Source organism: Metopolophium dirhodum, chromosome 3 (assembly GCF_019925205.1).
Source record: "Metopolophium dirhodum isolate CAU chromosome 3, ASM1992520v1, whole genome shotgun sequence".
Taxonomy (NCBI): Eukaryota; Metazoa; Arthropoda; class Insecta; order Hemiptera; family Aphididae; genus Metopolophium; species Metopolophium dirhodum.
In genome coordinates this window covers 38,881,753-38,906,679 of record NC_083562.1, presented here as the reverse complement: position 1 = coordinate 38,906,679, position 24,927 = coordinate 38,881,753, and the positions used below count along the sequence as shown (strand labels likewise).

Sequence of the window (24,927 nt, the reverse complement as noted above, 5' to 3'; positions counted from 1 at the left end):
AAATGCTCCAATTTTCGAGATCGAAATATTTTCTGATAGAAAAGTGAATCTAGTTGGTACTTTGGGAGGGTCGAAATTGGAAATTCCAAGTTATTTTAGAAAGGGTCAAGAAAAACAAAACACAAAAAATGACAAAAAGTGGTCATTTTTGAAAAATTTATTTAATTTTTTAGTGGAACTCAAAAACTAATAACCGCAGACATTTGAAATTTTAAATAAATATTTATACTACCATTTTCAATGAATGGTAACAGTTTCGAAATTTTTTGCTTCTTTTTCAGCTAGTTATGACCATGAGAAATTTTTAGAAATTTATAAATTTTTTCAAAATTATTCTCGATAAAAACATTTTCACTTCGTAAAAAAGCTTGAACAATTTTGTGAAATGATGTCCTAAGAAGAAAGAAAAATATAATTTATGTGCCTAACTATATTACTGTACCTATTTAATCAAATTTAATATATTTAGGCGTTACACGATTCTCATTAGGTATAAAATGGATATTCTTGCTAAGTACCTATCTATTAACAAAAGTAATTCATATTTTGAGTAAAAATGTTTGGTTTAGCAAATTAATGAATTGTTGTACGGGAAAACATTGCATGGGAATATAATGGAATGCTCAAAATAAAATATGAGTCACAGTACCCCTTACCATTTTGTACCACTTTCACCCCTACTATCGGATGAGTGGTTTCCGAGAGATCATTGGCATCAAAGATTCTAATTTTCACATTTTTATTTCATTACACATTTGAAAACATTATAATTTGGGGTATAATACATAATAATATGATATACGGTCAAAAGTAGGTGCCTAATCACACGGTGCAGCAGCCGAATAGTTTCAAGTTTCAACTACCTACCTATTAAGTATAATATTATGGTAACTTCTTAATATTACATGATTTCCACGGAATACAGCAATAGTGTATTACCTACTAATGGTAATATTATTAATTTTAGACATTAACTACGATTGGAACTTGATCAAAAGTTCGCGATAAAATTTAGTTTTGAAATTATATTAGGTATAAAAACATGTAGGTACGAAAAATGCCATTTACCAAGGATTCAATTAACATTATTATATTATAATTTTTCCACCTGAGAAGTGACGCCGAGGTGGCGAAGTGATTGCAGTTTTTTAGTTTGCTTTTTTTAAATTTTAAATTCCCATAGGTATCTATGCCATAACCTTTCAAAACGCTAACGATATTTTTACGCCTATCCTATAGTTGCAATACAATATTAATAACAGTAATATGTTATTGACTACACAAAATTACATCGCATAGATTACAGTACATATTACAGCAATAATGATATTGTAATAATTTGTTCACAAATTGATACCCATATGGGCCGTGCGCACACCTGAATTCCGGGGGTGCCTAAAATAACAAGGGCCCTCTTTGTACATATTAATCGGTGGTACTTATATAATTACTATTGCCAACTACTAACTACCATAGAAGTAAATGTTATATTATATTTCCTTGTATCAATATCTATTTTTAAGATAATTGCAATGATTATTTATTATTAATTGTACTTTTGTAGTCAATAATATCTAGCTGTTATAATCATAACAAGTAGTTATTCCGTGCAAATTTAAAATATTGTACTTTTTATTATTTTTTCTATCGCGAAATATTATTTTACTTTTTTACCACATACCTATTAGGTATTTTAGAAAAAATTACATTTAATTCTAGTAATTAACATCAATTAATAAAATACAGGCTCTATGCTCTGGGACTTAAATTTTAGGGCCCCTAATTACAAAATTGCACGGATGCCCAGGCATACCCGGCACCCCCTGTGCGCACGCCTATTGTGATACCCATCACCTTGACGTACATTGGAATATCGCAGTATTTCGATCCAACTACAGTACCTAGTTGGACTACTATATAGGTACCTTAAGACCATGTATTCAAATATTTTTATATTTTTTGTACTAGGTACCTACCTACTTAAGGAGTGTACTGCGTTGCGATACAAACTTTTCTTTTTCGAATGAAATACCCCTTTTTACTGAAAATTATTTAGCGGATAATTTCCCTGAAAATGTTGATGTGTCTAAATCAAAATTCTAATGAGTAGTTTCTGAGTTATTAAAATGTTTATACAATGGATAAGTAATAATCCTTTTATAAAAGTTTTACTAAAATATAAACTATGTTATGTAATATTAGATGTAGGTACTATTTATTATACTCGGATAAGATTTATATCGATAGATCTCAATAGATGTTATTATTTTCAAATCACAAAATCCCATATCTCTACTAAACCCATTACCATAGACATATTTTCCTTAGTACCTACCACGGATATAGATACTTTTTTTGCACAACGAGCAATAATATAACGGCGCTAAATGTTCTTATTAAGTTACATATTATATACATACATAGTATCCATGAAAAAAAAGTCGCCAGGTTTGATTAGCGTAACGTAGTAGTGGTTGTAGAGGGAGCTAGTAAAATGCGACTTTTTGTCAGAATTGATAAGAACATTCGGCGCCGCTTAGCGCTGTGATCCAATATGGGCCGTCGTGCAACCACAGTACCTATGTGGTACCTACACAAAATTATATAACTCAAAAACTATTCGTTCAAATTTTGATTTCGATACATAAAAATTCTCAAAAAAAAATATTAGCTGAATAATTAACTAAAATAATTAATCTCAATTAATCGAAAATATGGTCGTGTACCTATTTAAAAATTCCAAAAGTCAGAAGTTGAATAATATATACATAATTTAAGTTAAAAGCTTACAAATAGTGAGCTTGCTTTAAAAATCACCTTGTATATATAAATGACAACTGCTCGCTGTTCAGTAAGACAGTACCCTACTACCCACCAATTTTTTGTCTGGGATACTTGTCTCAAAAATTCCCTGTCGTGCAGCCACAGTTTGTTTGTGACTTAAATCAACAGCATTCTGATTGGTTATATCATCGTCCATTATCATAGCAATAAATCAATGTCTAATAAGGTTTTACCATGAAATAAACAATAACAACTAAATATAATTTATAATTCAATAATTTTAATAATTTCACTCATATTTTGTAAAACATTGTATCTACACATTAGATTTTAGATTTAGGTATACATACATAAAAGATAAGTATTTTTCCTAACTCTAACAATACAAAATTATACTGAAAAAAAAGTATAATTAAACAAAGTTAAGAACCCAAATTGTTTTATAAATGCATAATTATACTTGATTTTTATTTGAGGAATTAGAAAATACAAATTAAACATAAATTGTAAGATTTGTTATAAAGTTATATGACAGAACAAAAAATTCAAATAAATTTAGGTTTATTTATCAATCATACTATTGAAATCTTTTAACTCTTCAATTAAAAATTTTTGTTGTTACATAAAATGTATCACAAAGATATGATATGTTTAAAAGCGTTTCAATGTGAAATTTTCAAATATCTGTGATACACTTTGTATATGTAGTGTATTACTATACACTATGTTTAAGTTATATTTAAACATATTAGTCTTAGAAAACATGACAAAAATATATCTTAAACAAAACATTTTAACAATAATCAATATACAGAAGTCTATAAATGTAAACAATTATGGCAAAATGAGTATGAAGTATTATAATTTATAATATTATGTAACATTCAAAATTTAAATCTATAAAATTATATTTTTAGACTAGATTAATAAGTTTTTCATAGTTTTGAGTATATAAAAAATATATAGTTAGATCTTACTCTTGATAATAATAAAGGTAAAAATACAATACATTTCTACTTATTGTCGTCAACCTTAATAAAATGGCAAATATTAATCTTGATTAATCGATTGTTAATTTTTACATCTCCCATTAAAAAAAAGTAAAAACATCAAATCTTAAATACTAACAGACACATAAACAAACCCCAACAATTTAAATTTTGTGAACACAAAGAAAAAACTATACCTCAAAATAAATATATTATATAATATAAAACACAAACATTTTAAATGTTTATACTTTATTGACAAACTAAAATAACCAATTAATAATTTTTCAACTAATAAAAAAAACATAAAAACAAAATTAATAATTATTATAAAAAATGTGTGCGTTTTATTCATTTTGGAATGTAAAAATGTCCAATAAAAATAATTTACTTTCTACTAGATGATTTATTATAAAAATAACAATATTTAAATAATTTGAATTTTTAATTCTAATTTTAAAATTTGAGTAGTAAAAAATCATTTAAATTGTATATTTGATAGAATATTGATCAATATATCGATAATTAAGTGAAAAATATGTGTAGTAAACCGTGATCATCCAGAAGAAATAATTAGACAGTTTACTTTTTCCTTTTACTAATATTTTTATATAGATGTTGATATTTTTTAATAAGTAACTCAAGGCCATACTTTTTTGAAGAGATCCATAAATGAATCATAAATCATGAAAGTTATACCAACATCCAAACACACTCTGCTAAGCCGTGGCACAGTTCCTTTGTAAAACCTAAACAAAAATATAAAATTGCTTATAAATGGAAATTCATTATTATGTTTTTTTTTTGTTTTTTAAATATAAATGCATGTATATAAATTAATTTGAGATATGAATAAAATATAAATGTTTTGATTATAATTAAATTAATTCTTACGCTGTGGGTCCTTCTTTTTTCCATATTTGTACCATGCAGTCAACTGTGCTCTTGTACTTATGGGCTTCTAGTCCTTGCATACGAGTCTTAACAACATCTAATGGTGTATTACCGTAAACACTAGCAGCACCTGCTGCCATACCAAAAACTCCAACTAATAGTTTAGGTACTGGTTTGTTAGGATCATCGCCCTTGTAGAGATTTTTTAATGCACCCATTACATAAAACCGAATTGCTTGGTTAGTACCTTGTTTCAATATAGTTGGCATCAATCCTTGATAAACACCACTAATACCTATAAAATAAAACAAATTATTCATTTTTTTAAACAAGTTTTAAATTTAAATTTTGAGAACATTACAGATGTCAGATACTAACAGTAAAGTTCAAAACCTAATACTCTAATACCATGCTTAATAAAACACAAATATGCTCTAAACATGTGAAACGAAAATAAATATTTGGTGTTAAATCTTAATACATAATATTCCAAAAAAAACCAGCTAAACAGTTTTATTGGGGCACATAATAATTAATCGAAATTACTCATTCAGTCATAACATACAATAATATTAGTAATAACTAGTAACTAATCTGTAACAAAATGCCAACTATAAATTAGAATTATTTTAAAAACAAAAATATATATTACAGTAACTTTACAAGGATGTATAAGTTTTAAAAACAACACATAATTATGATATAAAATCAGTACTTATTTAAAGTTAACATTTAAGGTCTTTAGTGTTTTGTGTCATATAAAACATGTATACATACAAGGCGCCTCAGATGTTATTTTATTTATAACTTCATATGATACCAACTATGGCCTATGGGTTATAGAGCAATAAATATAATTAACCAAAATATAAATATAAATGTATAAATGCAATAACTTCTGAACCATAAGTAGTGGTTTGACAAAAAAGTCATTATGTTTAATAACAACATAAAAGTAAGTGCTTTAAAAAAATGTATGTATGTGTAAAAATAAAATATACTTACTATAAGAAATTTATATTATTTTTAAAATCAAAACAATTAATAAATTAAAATTCTATTTTTTATTTTAAATTTTACTTTTACATAGTTCAACCAATTGTTTTTATAACTAATAATAATAATTTTATTTGTTTCGACCTACATTTCTAAGGTCTATAAATAACATTTCACACATATTAAAGAGTAACAACCATCATACAAATTTAGTTGGCCCTTAAAAACTGTCCAGCTTGTTTAGCTTGTTGTTCTTTGAACAATTAAAAATGAAACCCTTGGTTAATTTGAATGTGTGGGACAAGTCGTATTTTGATTTATGTAGAATATCAATTGTGACAAATATAAGTGCAAAGTGCAATGCAACTTTTTATAAATTAAATTAAGACAATACTATAACCATGGAATAACTCATATTGAGTATAGTATTATTATTATTCATATTAACTAAATACATAATAATAATAGTTTTATATAATTTTGTTTTATTAGTAACCTTGTTCTTTGATGATAATACTGGTCCCGTGGAAAAAACCTTTGAACCTTGGTTTTTCTAGTCGTTGATCATTGATAAACTTCACTTTCACGGTTTCCATTGGGGTGACTGCAAGTATGGCTTCAGACACGCCAGCACCAAGACCACACAAGACTCTTTGAGTAGCTGTTAATTCTCCATTGCCTCCTGTCATTTGAGTACTAAGAGCTTCAAATGCACCAAACCTATTCATAGAATTATTTTATTAAAATAAATTGTATAGATAACTTAGTTTAAATGATTTTTTTTTTTTTAATTTACCTAACAGCTGATTTTGGAATGGATCCATAAAGTAACACACTAAGTCCCCGATATAGACCAAATACACCATGGCTTTTCACAGTCTTTTTAACACAATCCATTATACCATTATATTTTCTAGCACCAGCTTTTTCGTCGAGTTGAATTTGTGTTTTTACATATTCAGTTGGATAAGTAATACATATTTCTATACCTCCAGTAATTCCACCTATAAAACAAAAAAATTAATTTAAAAATACATTCAACTGTTATGATTTAAAGATGAATGATTTGAAATCTAGTAAAATAATAGCAGTTTATAAAATGATTATTTAATAGTTTGTTTTAAACGGTTTTATATTTGAATAACACTTATATATCACCCAACAAAATATATTAATAAATGCCTAATAAAAACTATAAACTTGAGATAAATTGGTTATTTTTTTTCAATTTATAAATTAATATATTATCAAGTTGAAATAATCTGGATTTTTTAATATTTGATTATATTTTCTGAAAAATAAATGTGTGGATTATTTTTATCATGTACGAAAATTATTTAAACTTAATTTTTAACTTTATTCATAACTAGTTGAAACTTGCAACAAAATTCTCAAAAACAAAAACGGGTAGTAAATCTAAATCTAAACTTATTTTTAAATTATAAATTACTAACTTTATGAATATAATATTACTTAACTATGGTTGGAATTAAATTTAACATTTTAGGTAAACTAATAAATATAGGTAGGTATTCAATATTATTGAAAATTAAAAAAATGGTTAAATTATCAAAACATATTTTTATTTTGATTGCAAAATTGTTTTTAAAAATATTGAACTCAAACATTTTATATTTATAAAAACAAAAATTATTTTATCTATAAATAAATACAAAATTGATTGTAATTATTTTTCTTTTATTGCTGAAACTAATCTTAAAAGTTTGTGTCAAGGTTAGACTCAAGAAGAATAAGTTGTGAACTTTATTGTAATAAATACTATTTACAAATGTGTATATTATACTGTTTAGTGTAATTATTTTTATACTCGGCAGATATATTTTGATATAGTAATATTAGTTAAATTTATTATCTATGCTCAAGATAATTTTCTAAAAAAATATTTAAATTAAAATTTTTTTTATAACTTTGAATAGCTTTTTATGGTTTTTTTGTTTTGGTTAGATAGGTTGCCATTAGTACTTTATAATATGTATTTGGGTATATTGATTTTTGTGCTAAAATAGTTTTCATTTTGTTTTACAACATAATTAGGAATTCATAAGCCTACATATTACCTACATAAATCAGGTAGGTACTTAATTACAAAGTCAATACCAACTAAGAATGAATTAGGTAATGAAATGAGTGAAGTAGAATTCAAGGTCAAAAAGTATATGCTCCCATTGCTCTCAATGACCTTTGTAAGGACTTTATAGTTATAACTATGATATATTGATATGATGCTTATCTAGTAACTATATAATAAATGTTCAAAGCATTATCTATATAGTTAACAATTAGATATATATAACGCTATTAGTTCGTAAAAAATTAGTATCAAGAAAGCACACAAATTCAGAAGATACAAATATAATATATATGTTTCCAATAATATAAAAAAAAATATATATATAATTTTACAACTTTTTAAGCTAAAGATAAATTTTAAAAAGTTACAGAAAACAATAATATAATATTATACAATAGTTTGATGATTAAGGGCATGTCACATGTCACAGTCGAATCAACACAATATGTTATCTCGGTTTCTAAGACTCAACACCCGTCCCAGTAAATGTAATAAAATGTATGTAAATCCAAAGCAGTAGGTATAAGCTTTAGATTAGTAGGTAATAGTAACCTAACCTAAAATTAAATGTAAGTAATAAAATAATCATGTATAATTTACAGATATAAGTAGGTAATGTTTAAATGTCGTTAAATGACATAAGGTCAGTAATATGTTCTGAAATTGGTGAAATTAGTTTTAAAATCTACTGCTTTGGTTTTACAAATAATACATTTTCTATGGGTAGTACCTATATTATTTACAAAAAAAAATTCAAATAACAAATATTTATATTTTAATTTTAATTTTAATAGTCTTATAACACCTTTATAACAAGTGGTTTGATTACTAATTAAATATAATCAAATAGGTACAATTAAATGATGTAATGGAAATTATTGAAACTGTATTATAATTTATAACTATTAATAGCTATAACTAATTAATACCTAGGAACTAATATTATTTAATTGATTAGTTTTGTAGTCAATCATGTAGGTGTAGGTGTATAGGTTAGGTTTATTAAAGTTAGCCAAAATAGTTTAAATGCTGAATATGTAATAAGTATCAATATGAATATATTATCTATATAGGTTTCACTATTTTCGCTAACTTTAATAACTTTAATTTAAGCCATGAAATATAGAAAGAATTTTATCTCAAATTTTACTATAACAATAAAATAACAAATATCTATGCAAGAAACACACAATTTAAATGTATCTCTGACATTCTAAAAGGTATGCCAATACAATATATTTAAACAAAATCTAAGGCAATAGGATTAATAAGGGGATTAATTAATAAAATACTAAGAATTTCTTTTAAAGAAAAAAAAACAGAATTACGCACGAGTTAGAACATTAAAATTGTGGTTTGCAGACCCCTGGGTGTCCGCGATACTCATGTCGGGGATCCACGGCAGCCTTAACACATAACATACGTCAATAAGTGACATGTTGTTGGATTATAATTTAATTTTTTTTCGTATATAATATTATGTTGATTCTACACCAAATAATTGTATTATTAATATTTATTAAGTTATCAGTTTTTCTTGTTCATACAAAATGTACATGCGTATAGCACTGTAATCTCGGCAGTCTTATATTTACTATCACTAAGTGCAGTTGATCGATCGTACTCAATTATAGTTTTATATTACATTTTTATAAAAAAAATATTGTAATAAAAATAATTATAAATGTGTATGTTATTTGTTATGTCTATTTGTAATAAAAAATAATTATTATAAATTTGGTTATGATAATATGAGATGTTTTGTAAATAAAAAAGTATTCAAAAAAAATGTGCTAAAAATCTTTCATCAAAGGTCCGTGATCTACAAAAGTTTAAGAACCTCTAGCTTACACTATCTTCGAATATTTAAAAGTATAAAAGAACTCTAATCAATGTAAATTTTGGTTTTTTTAAATAGTAAAAATAACACAAAATAATGGTTTAAACTTTCACTCTATATTATTAATCTTATACCATGCCTGTATCTAACCTAACTTGGCAATTGTGTAGTTGTGTATGATTGTGAATTGTGATAGATACTTGGTAATATTTTATATTTTCAGAATAAATATTATGTGTTTCTGAAGCACTTCAACTAGATATTTAAATTTTTAAGTAAACATAGGTAAATGATAATTTCTCAAGTTCCGAGTATAAAATATATATCTATAGAAAGATGGCAAATAATTAAAAAAGATTTAAACTGTAGTAAATTGTAAACTTTTTAATTGATTTTATAAACAGGTAGGTAGGTAGGTAAAATAGTATAGGTAAGAGATTAAAATATATTATATACCTATGATATTATTATATAATATTTATTTTTAACACCTACACCTATTAAATATAATATTAGCAGCAATGTTTAAATAAAATCTCACCAGCAACGATGCCCTTCAAGCCCTTGTTGGATCCACCAGCTGGTGCAGCAGCTCCATACGTTGTCATCCATGGTCGGTAAAATGGGCTCACAAATTTGTTTTTTCCGTCCATTATGTTTATGACAATAATTTAATGTGAAAAAATGTGTATTATAAAACAGGTACAAAAAGTATACCGATAATAATTGTATTATAATGTTTTTGAAATAATCGTTGCTGAATAAAAATGAAATAAAAAATTAGAAAAAATAATTGCTAAATTGCTAAATAATAAATAAACAAAATTCCGACGAATCAAGCAACGACTACAACCATGCTACCTCCAGCTGCAACTATTCTATATTCTGTAATAATTCTAGTCGCCACTCGCCACTTGCAATTAAACACATTAGCCAGCCGGGCCAACGCCAGTTTGTTATCTCGGATGAAAACGTTGGTACATTTTGATAACAGGCCGACTGAACAGCTGATTCTACTACCGCTGGCTCGCAATGTCACTGGAAGAACTATAAAAAAAAATATAGCTTTTTATAGCTTGTTCATTACGTATAACTACATGTCTGAATGTCTCCACGTCTACGTGGTGTCATAGTAACTACGTATTGAGTCACGACCACTTGGTACCTATTATTAATATTCAATTTAATTTATTAATTAAATAATGATATGTTGGTACGTCGTTACTTATTGGTACTCGCACTTCAGAACTTGGGTACTTTTTACTTATTAGTCATTTGTGACAGTAACCATGGTAGCGTGGTAGGGTGTAGCCACTATAGCCGGTAGCCGATTTCTTTCATAAAAAGTAGTCCCGGTCGTTAAACCATTAAAATAATAGCCAATATGTACAGTATAAACCTACCCACTTACCTACCCATACTACCGCTCTAGGCTGTCCTTGAAAATTTTCCGTCGGCCTGGCCGGGTATCCAGCTAGGTATAGCAAGTAAAATATTAAATAACACTTAACGACAGTGGCGGATTCAGGAGAGGGGCACGTGCCCCCTGTCAATTTTACGTCGACAGTTTTTTTTATGTAAGTACGACGAGTATCATATAAATGAAAAATACAGTTAATAAGAATATTACTACCAACTATTAATTATTATTTATTATAATCATTAATGTTTAGAAATGATAGTATGTACCTACCTATGTATTATTAGTTAAAATTAAAATTATACAATTTATATGTGAACCCCCCCCTCCCCTTTATCAAAGTATCGAAGATCCGCACCTGCCTAATGTCTAAGTACCTACCTAATTATATTATAATACAGATGCAAATTCAAATGGTAAATTAATAAGACTGCGAATATGGTATACCGTATACCTACACTTAGCTAGTCAGCTGCTTGGGGTAACCAGCCGTGCTCTTTTACTGGGATGTGTCCTATTTTTATCGATGTCCTCGTTTATCTGGACTTGACGAGACATTTAAAATGTGATCTTTCTTACTCGTATAAGTATTCAATATTTGATTAAACAAAAAACGTAATTTCAAAACAGAACATCTGAAGAACATCAGATAAATTAATTTAATAAAATGCAAAATTATTCTGCTTCAGAATAGATACCTATTAAATATTAACTGTATTTCTGTTCTCAATTCGAAATAATAAAAACCAGCTATTATAGGTAAGTAAATAATACCGATAAAAAATAGTAAAATAGAGTATACACCTAATTAATTTCTAAAATGTTTAATGATGTAATAACAGTTTTCCAAATAAATAATAATGAATGTCTTGCGTCGATCAAATTCCCCAATCCTTGGTATATATATTACAAATTATTATAATTATTTATATAATATTAATTTATAAATATATAATAAGCCAATAGGTAAATAAAATAAGTACCTACCGTAGCGGGTAACAGAAATGTTTTTCGGTTGGGAGCTTTGGCGGGGGTTATAGCTGGTAACTACTGTTACGTCTTATAATAATTTGACATTGGTATTAAATATTATTACATAAAAACCGTACAAATTCGTTATAATAATTTTCACGAATAAAAAAATTTGGGGCCTTACCCCTCCTCCTGAATGTTACACTGAGTATTGGGTAACTATATCTACTAGGCGACTTTCGTGATATCACGTCATCCGATGATGGTCATAAACGAGGAGAACAACTGAATTGTAAATTTTTGGATAGGCTTACAACAAAACACAACTATAGTACAACACAGCCAGCAGGTATACAGCGTGTAACAGGAAAACCTGAAAAAAAAAAAAAAATTATGCTATTTAAACGTTTGACAACATTTGTTAAAATTATATGAAAAGTAAATAATTTAAGAAATATTCTCATGTTAGTAAATTCCCTAAAATAATATTTTGTAAAAAGTTATTAAACGTTCCAAATTAATTTAATCAAAAAAATTTTTATAATATTTTAAAAAATTCTAAAAAATAAACTATACTTGACTTGGATCAATGTTTTTTTTTCTATCGAAATTATTCTTATAATCAGATTCACAAAATTGGCTATTTTGAATTTATCCAAAAAAAATTAAAATTTTTTATTTTCAGTATTGAAAAAATGAAAATAATTTTTTTATATTGTACATGTAACGCAAGTGATTATAAATTAAATATAAAAAAAAATTTTAAATATTGATTAGAACAAAAGTTATTTTATCGTCAGGTCTATTCCTGTTACACCCTGTATATAGGTCTGACCTTCTCCAGACTACTTACTACACAATCCTGTTTATTAATATTATACGATATACCTGTTACCTGTATTGGTAGGTATAGCAGGTGAACTGGTAAAATATTAAAAACATGGTACCTGGCACCATAGCTGCTATCGTATAGTTATTACGTCCTTTTATCTATCATGTTAATATGTTATAAAATACAGTATTATTTGAATAAACATTTTAAAACTTGGAAATACGAATTTAGTTACAATAATAGATATACAATAGATATAATCACGAGAATATGAGATAGCCAGATAGGTACCAATTTTTAAGGTAGTAAGATGTCTGATATGTATAATATATATAAAATCATTGCTGCAATATCGGCCAACTAACTTATCATTAGGCCGCTAACTTTTCATTAGGATTAATGCATTCAAAACTTCGTTAGGTATAATACCTAGTCTAGAACTCTAGAATTTAATAGGTACCTATTTACAATACATAGGTATAGGTATTACATTACCTCTAGGCTATAAATAATATTTAAGTTCATTATTATTTTTTTATATGTATAAAAATAATAACTTGTACAAAACAAAATATATTTTAAAGGAATTGGTTTATATATTAGGAAAATATTAATTTAACATGACTATAAAATGTATTAATTGATTCGTAACTGTATATCTTGGGGAAATTAATGTTAACTCATTGAGTTAGAAGTTACTTTTAAAAAATGAACTCGTTACCTAGGTATGTAACTTAGTTCAGTTACTTAACTTTTTAACTCAGTAATACCTGACTTTGGCTGCCTGGTATAATACTATAATATCGTATTTTAGCATTTATATTTTATATTATTAATATAATATATAAATGCTGGTATAAGGTACCTACCTAATAATATATTATAATGTGTAAATGTATAATATTTAGATAATAATATAGATTCGGTATCTTGTACACTAGTCACTAATATAACATAGGGTACTTGAACTTAGGTTTTATTTCCAAATCAGAAGTATCAAGTAGGTACCTATAATTAATATTCCATTTAAAGGATGTAAGTGGTGCACTGATGCGATAGGTAGATATAGGTACGTATTAATACTTCATAATTTTACCACTCATCATTTCTCATACAGACATACAGTCATACTCTTCAATTCCTCATACAAGTATACAACATAATAATAATACATTTATAAAACTATACAGTATAGATACATTAGTAACTTCATTGATAGATAATAGCAATTTTATTTTTGTGGGGAAGGTGGGGTTATTATATGTGTACAGGTGGGCATTTGCCCCTGTCTGACTTAAGTCGATGCCTCGCTGGTAGATTAAAAAAAATATCCCTTTTTTTTGGGGGAACTTTACACAGAAATGTTGTGTCAAGTAAACCTACTACGAAATTATTGTCATAATGATAATGGTTTTTTATTTAGTAATAGGAAGTATTTTAGATAATCTAATTTTAGATTGAATAGTTGTTACTTGTTAGGTATATTTAGAAATTATAAGACACGTGATACGTGAACCTGTATATTATATCCTAAATAATTTTATTTCTAAATCGGTTGGCTTTTTTTTATGCCAACACTAGTCTCAACCAACTAAGTACCAACTAGCACAATGACAATTATTTCTAAAGACTTAACAACCACTCTTAAGAGCTATATCCCGTGATTAGTGATTACTAAAGATTAAAGAATCTCTGATTTAATTTAATATTTTTCACTTTTTCTGTTAGATATAATTATATAAAAGCAGACAGCAATCGCTTTTTAGTGCTGCAATACATTTGTTTGGCATTTCTAAAAATGATGCCACCGGTGTAGGTATAGTAAGTAGAAACTACCGAAGTATATTTTAATTGACGCCTTTTGTCTACACTGTAATTTTAATATGATCAATACAATAATAGCACTGGTATCAAAAAAAACTATTCCTAGTTGAATACCTGGACAGTCGTGGACTTGAATAGGTACCTGATAATATATGGCTTACAAAATATGAAGAATACACTCACTTTGAAGTTCGCCGGCAATAAGGGCTAATTGGTGATATATTTCGGGCAGAGATTCTAAGCGGCCCAAAATAACATTTTTATTTAGTTAGAAAAATGTTCTTCGGGTTACTCCAACAATATATTATTCTATTGCGCATTTGGCCTTAAATAATAAATTAATAAAATTAACAATCAAAGAGCTACTAGTATACCCAAAATGTACTCAATATTGTCGTAAAAAAAAAAAATTAAAAGTTGAGGTATCAAGGCACACACCAAAAATGTCTCCGAACCGTGAGTTAGTAAAAACACTATAAGCTCGTACAACGACCGTCGCTTCTATATACGATCTCGTACTACAGTCGTACCTACGTTTCCGCCGAATCACTCAACTTTATAATATGTCACCTCAGCAAATCTTGCTTCACTGGCAGAGGCGGCATGGTTGGGGGTGGGGCTAAGTTATAATTTTTGATATTATAATATGTTTTTTTTGTAATTTAGTTTTTAACAATATACAATTTTTTTGAAATACGGGATTGGGAGGGAGCCGCGTCCCCTAGCCACCCTTCCCCTGGAACCACCCCAATCAAAAAAATCGACTTTTTAGAGGCTCAGACATCCACCACGGAACCACCATCCACCATCCACCCACCCTTGACTGATGGTTTCGGCGCCACTCATTCTGTGACAATGCTTCCATACAAAATATAATATACAATCATTGAATCATACATTCATACCTCATACCACAATATAATATAATCCATCTAGTCATGTAAGTTATGACTTATGTTTAAATGATATGAAATAAAAACAATTATGTAACCTATACGGCTATACCGCCAGGGTTGGGTATATCATAGTTACCTACATGTAGGTAACTTTTTTTTTTTTATAAGTTATGTAACTCTGTTACTTTTGTAACTTGTAACAAGTTACTTATTTTTAATTTAACTTTTAACTGATAACTAGTTACAAATTGTCCTGTACCTTTATATGAAAGTTACAAGTTACAATTAAAAGTTTCATTGTGCTTTGATAATTTATAAGTGAGACTGTAAAAGCAAAAATTGAAACGTCCATTTTGGTTTTTACAATTAATCTGACCAGTGGATATTCAGTGGTTATACAATCTTAGGCGCAAATAGGTAAGGGGCTGGGGGGGCTTAGCACCCCCCCCCCAAAAAATAACTAATGATTTCACTAGACTAGACCTCCACTTACCTAACTCCCAACCCCCAAGGTGAACTTTTTCCACCCCCAGGGGGTTTGAGTGCCGAGCCCCCAACCTAGATGTCTTTAAGACCTTGATTTTGATGATTGGAGTCCCGACATAAGGAGCAACTACTTCTAACTTGTCATACATGAAATGCAAAATTCAAAGTAAAAATGTAAACAAAGGGTGCTTATTGGTATTCAAGAATACTAATTGGTCTTCCGTAGTTAATTATAAATATTGAAGAGTAGTTTATACTGCTGGAACTAAAATATCTATAAAATATATAAACATAATATTTTTTATAGACATTTTAAGTTCAAATTTAGAAAAATTAGATATTAAAACGAAGAATAATATTTAAGAGGACTTCACACTTGCATAATATATTATCTTCATCTTATTAGCGTACAACATAGCAAAATTGCATTCAGTGCCATCAGCAGAACCAATATTAGAGACTAGAGTTAAATTACCTATTACCTATCTAACTTATAAAGTTAAGAATGGTATCTTTGTTTTAATGTTAGCAAGGTTACAGACATTTAACACGTTTTAATTTTGAAGTGAGCGTGAGGACTTTTATATTGTAATATTTTACACATTTATAACTCACTTAAAATTAAAATACCTAAAAAAACAGAAAATTAGAAAACACAAATATTCTTAACTTAAAGATTAATAATGGGTCAATTCACATGTCACTCTAATATTAAAACTAACAACATAAAATTGGTTCTGCTGGATGGAAACTTACAATGTTGTACATTTGTAAGACAGAGATAATCCAAATTATGTGGCCAAGACATCCTCTTAATTATATCATTTTAAAAACTGCAAGCACATATTTAATATGTATAAAGTATAAACTGGCTATAAAGATAAATATATCATAACTATAATCAATGTAGTACTTATAATTGACTATAAAAATGTATATCTAATAAAATTACATTAGAATATAATATGTATTATGTAGGTGATTTGAATAAATAATAACAATTAGTCAACTACCTAAGAATTAGGAAAATAGTTGTATAGCTAAAATACTCATCAAAATGAAGAAAGTATTTTATTCAAGATTATTCTAGGCCCTTGAAACTTTAAGCTAAAACAAGTTATTTATTTGGTAAATAAATAAATAAACTTTACTCTTGGTATGATATTTAATAACGATATAAAAGTGTATTACATTATATTAAATGATTTCACAGAAATCCTTAGAAATGTATATACTATATACATGAGAGTACAATCAAAAAATATTATAACCGTCACGAGTTATTCTTACTCGGTAAGAAGACTGAGAAAGCTTAGAAGTCATATCATAGCAGAAAATCATTTTAACAATTGTTTTGTTCAATAAAAAAATGTATACCTACACTAAAAATATATAAAATTATAAATATAATATAGTTGTTAAACTTATAAGTAGATAACATGATGATTTAATTAATTAAAATGTAAAATGAACGAACAAATAAAATAAAGAACTTATAGTTTTAAAGATTTGCAAAATTTGTAATATATCATATTGGTATGTTTATACATTTTATAGTAAATTAACCATGCCAAAACTTATCAATGAACCAGTAGAAATGCCAATACCAAGGAATGTTATCATTAATGAACTCGCCATTTCCTGTTCATGCTTGTCAACAAAGCTATAAGCAAAAAAAAATTATTTAATATCAATATCAAATACAATATACATTGATCATTTACAGCCTAAAACAATAGTCAATAGTAACTATACTTACTAAGGAATAGATGCCATTGTGATGTTAGAAACTATACCATTGGTAAAACCAAAGATAGAAATAATAACAGCATATAACTGATCATTGTTTATTAAGACAGGTAAATAATGCCGAGGCTTTGCATTACAGAGCATCATCAATGGAATAAAAATAGTTCTCAAGGCAGATAATACTGTGGCTGGCCAAATACTATTAACTGGCTGTAATATTACAATAATTAATATTATTATAGTTTCATCTTATTCCAAATATAAACATATTAGGTTATATAAATTAGTAATTACCAGTTGTATGAGGTTTGACATTACTCTCCCTAAGAAATCACACGTACTAAAAAGTAAATAAGCTATCACTGGCAAAAAATATGTATCTAAATATATAAACATCAATATTAATATAGTTACCTATATTGATAAAATACAAATTAAGGTTTTAAATGTTTACCTGTCCAGACAGTGTGTTCTTTGTTCACTGAAGTTATCAATACAGTAACTGCCGGGTAAACAGACATAGTGACTAAAAAATTGTAGCAAGTGCTCAAACCCAATTTCCATATCTATTAAAATGAAAAATAAATATCAAACATTTTGAATCATATAAATAATCCTAGTAAAAATTATAAAATATAATAAATGTTCATCTTATATATTATATTATTATAATTAGGTAGTTAATATTAATATGATATATATCCCATACTTATTTCAACAGTTATAAATTAAAGTATTGTTGAGTTTTCATGGTTTAGAATTTTAGAAGTTTAAAAACAAATAATTATATACCTTTTTTAAAACCACATATGTATCAACAATAGGAGTTCGTTCATTGCCGAGTAAAGCATATTGTGTAGAAGATGAACGTCTAATCCAGGCGCTTGCAGGTACGTCTTGAACATAATACTTATAAATAGTCTAAAAAGAATGAATTTTTTTTAATAGTAATGCAAAATAAAATAAAGAATTGTAGATCATTTTTTTAATTGCCTTATTTGCCCACAAAAAATGACTATGGGTTTTGTTACTTCTTTTGATTACTCTAATTTCATATTTTATAATAAAAAAATAACACTTACAGTTTAAAAACCTCATTAAGTGAGATTACAGGTTGAGTAAGGTTATAAATGAAATATTTTTATTTTTATTTTATGACACGTGCATTAAAACGTGAAATAACTTGAAGAAAAACCTATAACCATGATTGGATGAATAGCCTAGTCTATATACCTATAGACTAGACTAAAACTTAGTAGGTTTCATGCATAACATTATTAAATGTAATTATTTTTAAACTTTAAAAAATAATTATTTTGAAAATGAATCATGGTATTTTAAAATGTACTAACTGTTTTGACTAAAATAGCGTAAAAAACTAGAGAGAGCAAGATGAATATATCGGCAAATAAGAAATAAACAAAGGCACTGTGGACAGACGATGCACCCCACCACAAAGCCAATATTTGAGCTAATGCAGCGACAATGCCTCCTAATGCTTGACCACACACAGTTGCTGTCATGTAGCTACTATCAAAAAAGGTGACTAAATTGAACACAGCTCCTTGCATTATAGAACTTCCAACTAAAAAAAGACATGAGTTTTATTAAATATTTTACTTCAACATAAGTAATAATAGCTATGTTAACTGAACTCACTGTTTAAAAAAATGACTGTTCCTAAGGTAATTATAAAGAACAATATTTGCCATGAATCGGAATCCAAATTAACTAAAATTGTTGTAATTGTGAACAAAATAAGCATTAACATCAATGAACTGATCATTCGAAAATGAATTGACATCCTGGAAATATTAAACTTTTTTTAGCTTTTAAGATATTTAACTATTCATAGTGAATGTCATTATATTATTTTATTACTTACTTTTTAGCTAAATATGTATTTAGTAATAAGGTTAGTGAACTAGGAACTGATGCAGCAATGGTAAGAAAAGAAGTGAAGTTAGCTTGAAGTCTTGAATGACTATGGTCCTCATTCGGTAGAAGAAAAATAATTTGGGTATCATTTGGCAAATTGCGTAGTTTATACATCCAATACTTGAGATTAAAACATAACATATAAATGCGATTACGTATATACATTGATTAAGTTACTATAAATGTATAACCCCAATTCATACAATCATATAATGAATAGTGAACACCAAATAAGCAAAGATAAAATTTATTTTCAATTTAATCTGCCCTATTCCCTAATTTAATTTCAATATATGATACAACGAGAACTAATAACTACTGGTTGCTATTAAACGACAATACATTTTATCTAATTTTAAATAGAACTTGTTATATCTTAAAGGTAAACAATACATGACTTATTGTAAAGAACATGCAAAACGGACGTCAAATGTATAATTTTTTTATAAAAGTTTAGTAAATATAACAATTACATTTTAATTTAAAATGTATATCGTTTATATAATTTTTTAATATAATTTCTGATATCTAATATTATAATTATTTAAGACAATAATGATATAACTTACATCATTTGCAGTCATAAAAAAGTACCATGGAAGTAGAAGACAAGTACCAAGTACATAAAATATTAAATATCCAAAATTGTACCTGAAAAAGAAAATGTAATACAATTAACATAAATTAGGTTATAGATAATTATTTGAAAGTAATTACTCAGTACACGTTAAAACATTTTTTATAATTTTGAACTGAAGTTAGGTACTTTATAAACATAAATATAGCTACTAACAAACAGTTAAAGAATTCAATGAACATTTATAGGTTTTTAGAATTTGTCTTTATACATAAATCATATTTTACCGGTCTGGTGGTTTTGTTAGGACAGTGTTGCATTCGTTAACAATTATATCATCAACATTTTTATCTAATACTTCTGGAAGCCCAAATAATCTGTTGTCAACTGTGTCAGCAAATACTAGAGGGTCCTGTTCGTCCATATTTGATTCTCTTTAAAAAACTAGACAAATATTTAAATGTATTAATTTATGTACACGTTTAATAAACAATACAATTAGAAATTTATTGACAACAATAACCATAGTAGGTATTTATTAAGCCCATGGACCGAATAGAACTATTGTTTATGTATGTAACAAATAAATAATGATCAAATAAGTATAATAACAGTATAACACTAATATCAATGTAGATTATTATATTATTGAGGAACAAAAGGTACATACCTTTTATATTTAATCTGATTACCATGTATTCAGATTACTTACTGACTATCCGCGAAAGAAAAAACCAAATGCATCACAAAGCTTATTGATGTTTACAATGTTAAAATTAATTATATGTTACTTATATTAATTGTTTTATGCATATTAAAAATAATAATGTAACTGGTCAAATGCCAACTAATATGTTCTAAAACAATAATCATTTATTATTAATAATAATGATTATAGTGCCCACTGGTCATATACCAGTGTATAGGCTATAGTTTAGTCTGCACAGAGTACTATTACAACAGTCATTACAAAACTAAATGAGTAAATTTTGTTTTAAAAAAAAAAAATTAAATAATTTATTATTATTATATTATAAAATATTATTAAGAAATTAGAATATTGCGTTCTACCATATTGATATTATTTGATATTACTATTATAATATATTTTATTATTATAAAAACAACAGAATGTTGTTCTACGGATTGTGATTGTTGTTATTATAATTTATAACACTATAATATAAGATAAGAGTGCCTACCTATAATATTATAATTTTTTAGCACGCAGGCCACAGACATAACAAAATAACAATGTAGATTAATCGAAACAAAATACTTCAAATATCGTTTCGATAGTTTCTACTATCACGGAACATCACTATCGCAAGTTACTACTATCGCGCCAACAAATATTAAGGGTCAAAAATGTTAAAAAATTTAGATATTGGTAAGTTATAACTATATACAGGATACTGACATACCTATTACATACCGCGTAATTCACCAAACATGCTCATCCCCTTTGTTTTTGTCTATAATGCAGTTGTTCAAAATCAGATTTTTGGGAATTTTAAATAGGTACCTTTACTAATTTAAGAACATAATATTTTTTGATTCTTGAGATTTTTTGTACTATTTAAGGAGTATTCTGTGAGTTGTGACGTACTTCTGTTTTTCAAATGAGAAGTATTGAGGACTTTTATACTGTAAATTATTCAGCAGATATTGACTGTACACTATAATTAATTAGTCGAAATCATGCTTCGATTTTCAACTTCAGTATATTTTCTGGTGGAATATGAAAGTATTGGTGGCTGGTGCATTCGAGGCAGTGCCGGTCAAACGGTGGGGGGGATAAGGGGGATAGATCCCGGGAATTTTAAATTCCCAGTAGTTTTCAAAGGTACGGGGAAAAACAAAAAAAGTGTCTTAAGTTAGAATTTTGACAAAATTCGTAAAATTAACGAACATTTGCAAATTATTTTGAGTTAAAAATTCATAAAAATGTTCCATTTTATAACTAAGATTTTAAAATTTAACATAATAGATTCCTCATAAATTAATTGTTTACCTTTTATAAAACCGAAAGTAGCCCTTAATTTTAGATTCTGAGAGGAGCGAAAGAATGTTTTGATTTTACAATGATTGAATGATGTGTGTTTTTTTTGATCTGTCATCAACATTTTTGGTAGTAAAAATGTTCCAATTTTCTGATAGAAATGTGAATCTTGTTGGTACTTATAGAAGGTTAAAATTGATAATTCCAAGAAGTTTTAGTAAGCGTCAAGAAAAATTGGTGATTTTTACAACAAAAATATTTATATTATGATTTTCTTTAAAAGGCTTTCTTTTTTTGTGAACTATTTATAGCGTGATTTTTTCAAATTTTGTAAATTATTTTTCAGTTAGAAATTCATAAAACTTTTTCTTTTTAAATCTCTTCGTAGCTCACATAAAAAAATTTAATAGAAGGTTACTATCAAGGTTTCTACCTCTACCCAACAGAAAAAGTTCACTGAAAAGTCACGCTATATAGTATATATATATAGCCATGAGATATTTTAGATTTTTATAAAATAAAGTTTTAACTATTAAATTTGATTATTTATACAAGCTAGAGACTTACTGCTGACTCAACGTCTCTGTTTAGATTCGTTCATCGAATTCATATAAAACACATCCATTGATCAATTATAACGATATGCAGCTTGACAATAACTGTACAGCAGAGCGGTACCCACTTGTCAACTTTTTTTTTATTGCAAATTTAAGTATTTTTTTACAGGGCACGGTCACACGGATAAAGATTTGCCAATTTTTTATAAGTTTTATAAGTTACTAACAGATGATAGTCTAAGCTAATCTATTAGCAATTAGCATTTGTATTATAGTGTATTATCTACAGAGTAATTCATTAAACATGCCCCCATTTTTTCCATTAATATTAAATTTATTCAAATTCTGATTTTTAGAAGTTTTAGGTATATCTAAAGACCCGCAGATTTTCAAATTCCTGATATTTTTTGTATAACTTAAGTAGTACTCTGTGACAATTCAAACTTCGCTGTTCATCAATTTAGACCCCCCATCCTCGTTTACTGCAAATTATTTAGCATGTAATTTTCTTGAAAATGTTGATGTGTTTTAATCAAAATTCTAGTAAGTAGCTTCTCAAGTTATTAAAATGTTTGTACTAACGACTATAAGGATAATAATCCTTAAATATGGTTTTATAAAAATATAAGCTATATGTAATATTATTATTATATGTAGTAACTAGTATTCATTATATTATACTTGTATCATTTTTACAAATTATTTATATTGATAGATAAATAGTAATTACAAACATTTTCAAATCATCTAAGCCCCCTATATCTAAAGGTATATCTTAAAGATTCATATTTTTTCAGCTCACGAAAAATGAATATTTATTTTTTGTTTATTTAAATGGTTACCATTGGTTACATATTATATTACTGTTATAAAATTAGGGGAAAAACGGGAAGGCCTTTGTTCATTAGATTTGTGTAGGTATACAAATAATTGCCATCGATCATTGGTTACATATTACAATATAGTAATATAGTAGGTAGCAAATTAGTAGAAATTAATATTATTTTTTCTATATAAATTGTTGCCAGATCAGGTTACATATTATATATTTATATAATCCGATCGGATATAAAAGTTTTAACTTATAATTTTGATATTTGGTCACTATATTTTTAACCCACGTTTTTTAATCCAGAGTTAATAGACTCAAAAAACTACAGGACCGTTCAATAAAAAGTTATACCAATAAGTTCCTATTGAGACTTGGAGAGTGTAATTATACTGCAATATCTTATTTTTAAAACTGCAGTATAGCCTATAAGTAGTTAAAGGGTATAGATCAGTGGCCAGTGATCACACATTGGTTATATATAGGTATATTATATTACTAAATAATATTATAATTAGTAGAAATACGGCATAACATATTTTTTACAAATATAGGTATTTATAAAAAAAACCAATCTCGGGCTCGGGCAACGCCAGACAGGTCAGCTAATTAATGTTATAAAAATAAGATATAAACTGAAAATATTATTTATTATTATTGCATTTTTTTCTGATATTGGTTCATAGTTTACTTTAAATATTTTTGTAATTATTAATATATTATTTTCCGACTAATTTATAAAAACAATATACATTTTTGAGCTATAACAATTGCTTTTAACAGAAGCAATTAAATTATTTATTTTTTAATAGAATTAACTCATAATAATAATATCTGTGAATATAAATTTATCGCCCCTTAAATGGACTAAAAAAATTGCCACCCCGGCAAACAGAGTACACTTTCCCCCCCTAAATACATTCTTTTTTAAAATTCCTGTTCAGTAATCAGTTGGAAATTAGGGAATAGGGGGTCTATATTGTACAGTTGTACGACGCACAAATATTGTTCGTGCATATTATAATAATTTAATATGATTATGGTATTCGTACGCCATATATTCGTATACGAACCACGAACGTAACTATAAGTTACTAAGGGCCCGTATTGCAATCGTTAAACTAAGGTTAAACCACCGAATTCGGCCGGTAAAATCAGTGGGTTAGTCGTAACCGAGGTTTAAACTATGATTGTAAAACAGGCCCCAAGAGTAACAAGTCTTGGTCTTTTGTACAGGCTAGTGCCTAGTA

At 27.1% G+C, this 24,927-nt stretch overlaps 2 protein-coding genes across 3 annotated transcripts; both read right to left on the bottom strand.

Moving 5' to 3' along the window:
- Positions 1–4,287: 4,287 nt before the first annotated feature.
- On the bottom strand, positions 4,288–10,554 carry LOC132941709 (tricarboxylate transport protein B, mitochondrial). Its single transcript, XM_061009858.1, has 5 exons — positions 10,137–10,554; positions 6,460–6,667; positions 6,160–6,383; positions 4,668–4,962; positions 4,288–4,522 (listed from the first exon to the last, which is right to left on the bottom strand). The coding sequence occupies exons 1-5, from the start codon at positions 10,246–10,248 to the stop codon at positions 4,414–4,416; spliced, it is 948 nt and encodes a 315-aa protein (XP_060865841.1). The 5' UTR covers positions 10,249–10,554; the 3' UTR covers positions 4,288–4,413.
- A 6,617-nt stretch (positions 10,555–17,171) lies between these two features.
- On the bottom strand, positions 17,172–21,597 carry LOC132941807 (equilibrative nucleoside transporter 1). Of its 2 annotated transcripts, none has more exons than XM_061009988.1 (11): positions 21,492–21,597; positions 20,577–20,733; positions 20,282–20,363; positions 19,660–19,832; positions 19,434–19,579; positions 19,127–19,359; positions 18,567–18,695; positions 18,229–18,340; positions 18,069–18,154; positions 17,785–17,984; positions 17,172–17,688 (listed from the first exon to the last, which is right to left on the bottom strand). In XM_061009988.1, the coding sequence occupies exons 2-11, from the start codon at positions 20,711–20,713 to the stop codon at positions 17,577–17,579; spliced, it is 1,410 nt and encodes a 469-aa protein (XP_060865971.1). In that variant the 5' UTR covers positions 20,714–20,733; positions 21,492–21,597; the 3' UTR covers positions 17,172–17,576. The 2 variants fall into 2 exon arrangements, with proteins under 2 accessions (XP_060865971.1, XP_060865970.1); XM_061009987.1 differs by lacking the exon at positions 21,492–21,597 and adding an exon at positions 20,960–21,445.
- Positions 21,598–24,927: the final 3,330 nt, after the last annotated feature.

Excerpts from the sequence above, each read along its gene's own strand:
- LOC132941709 (XM_061009858.1), bottom strand. The coding sequence starts at position 10,248 with ATGGACGGAAAAAACAAATTTGTGAGCCCATTTTACCGACCATGGATG. Across the intron at positions 6,384-6,459 it reads ATTCCAAAATCAGCTGTTAG|GTTTGGTGCATTTGAAGCTC; the intron begins GTAAATTAAAAA and ends TTCTATGAATAG. Across the intron at positions 4,963-6,159 it reads TATTATCATCAAAGAACAAG|GTATTAGTGGTGTTTATCAA; the intron begins GTTACTAATAAA and ends TTTATTTTATAG.
- LOC132941807 (XM_061009988.1), bottom strand. The coding sequence starts at position 20,713 with ATGGACGAACAGGACCCTCTAGTATTTGCTGACACAGTTGACAACAGA. Across the intron at positions 19,580-19,659 it reads AATACATATTTAGCTAAAAA|GATGTCAATTCATTTTCGAA; the intron begins GTAAGTAATAAA and ends TAATATTTCCAG. Across the intron at positions 17,985-18,068 it reads TGTCAAACCTCATACAACTG|CCAGTTAATAGTATTTGGCC; the intron begins GTAATTACTAAT and ends GTAATATTACAG.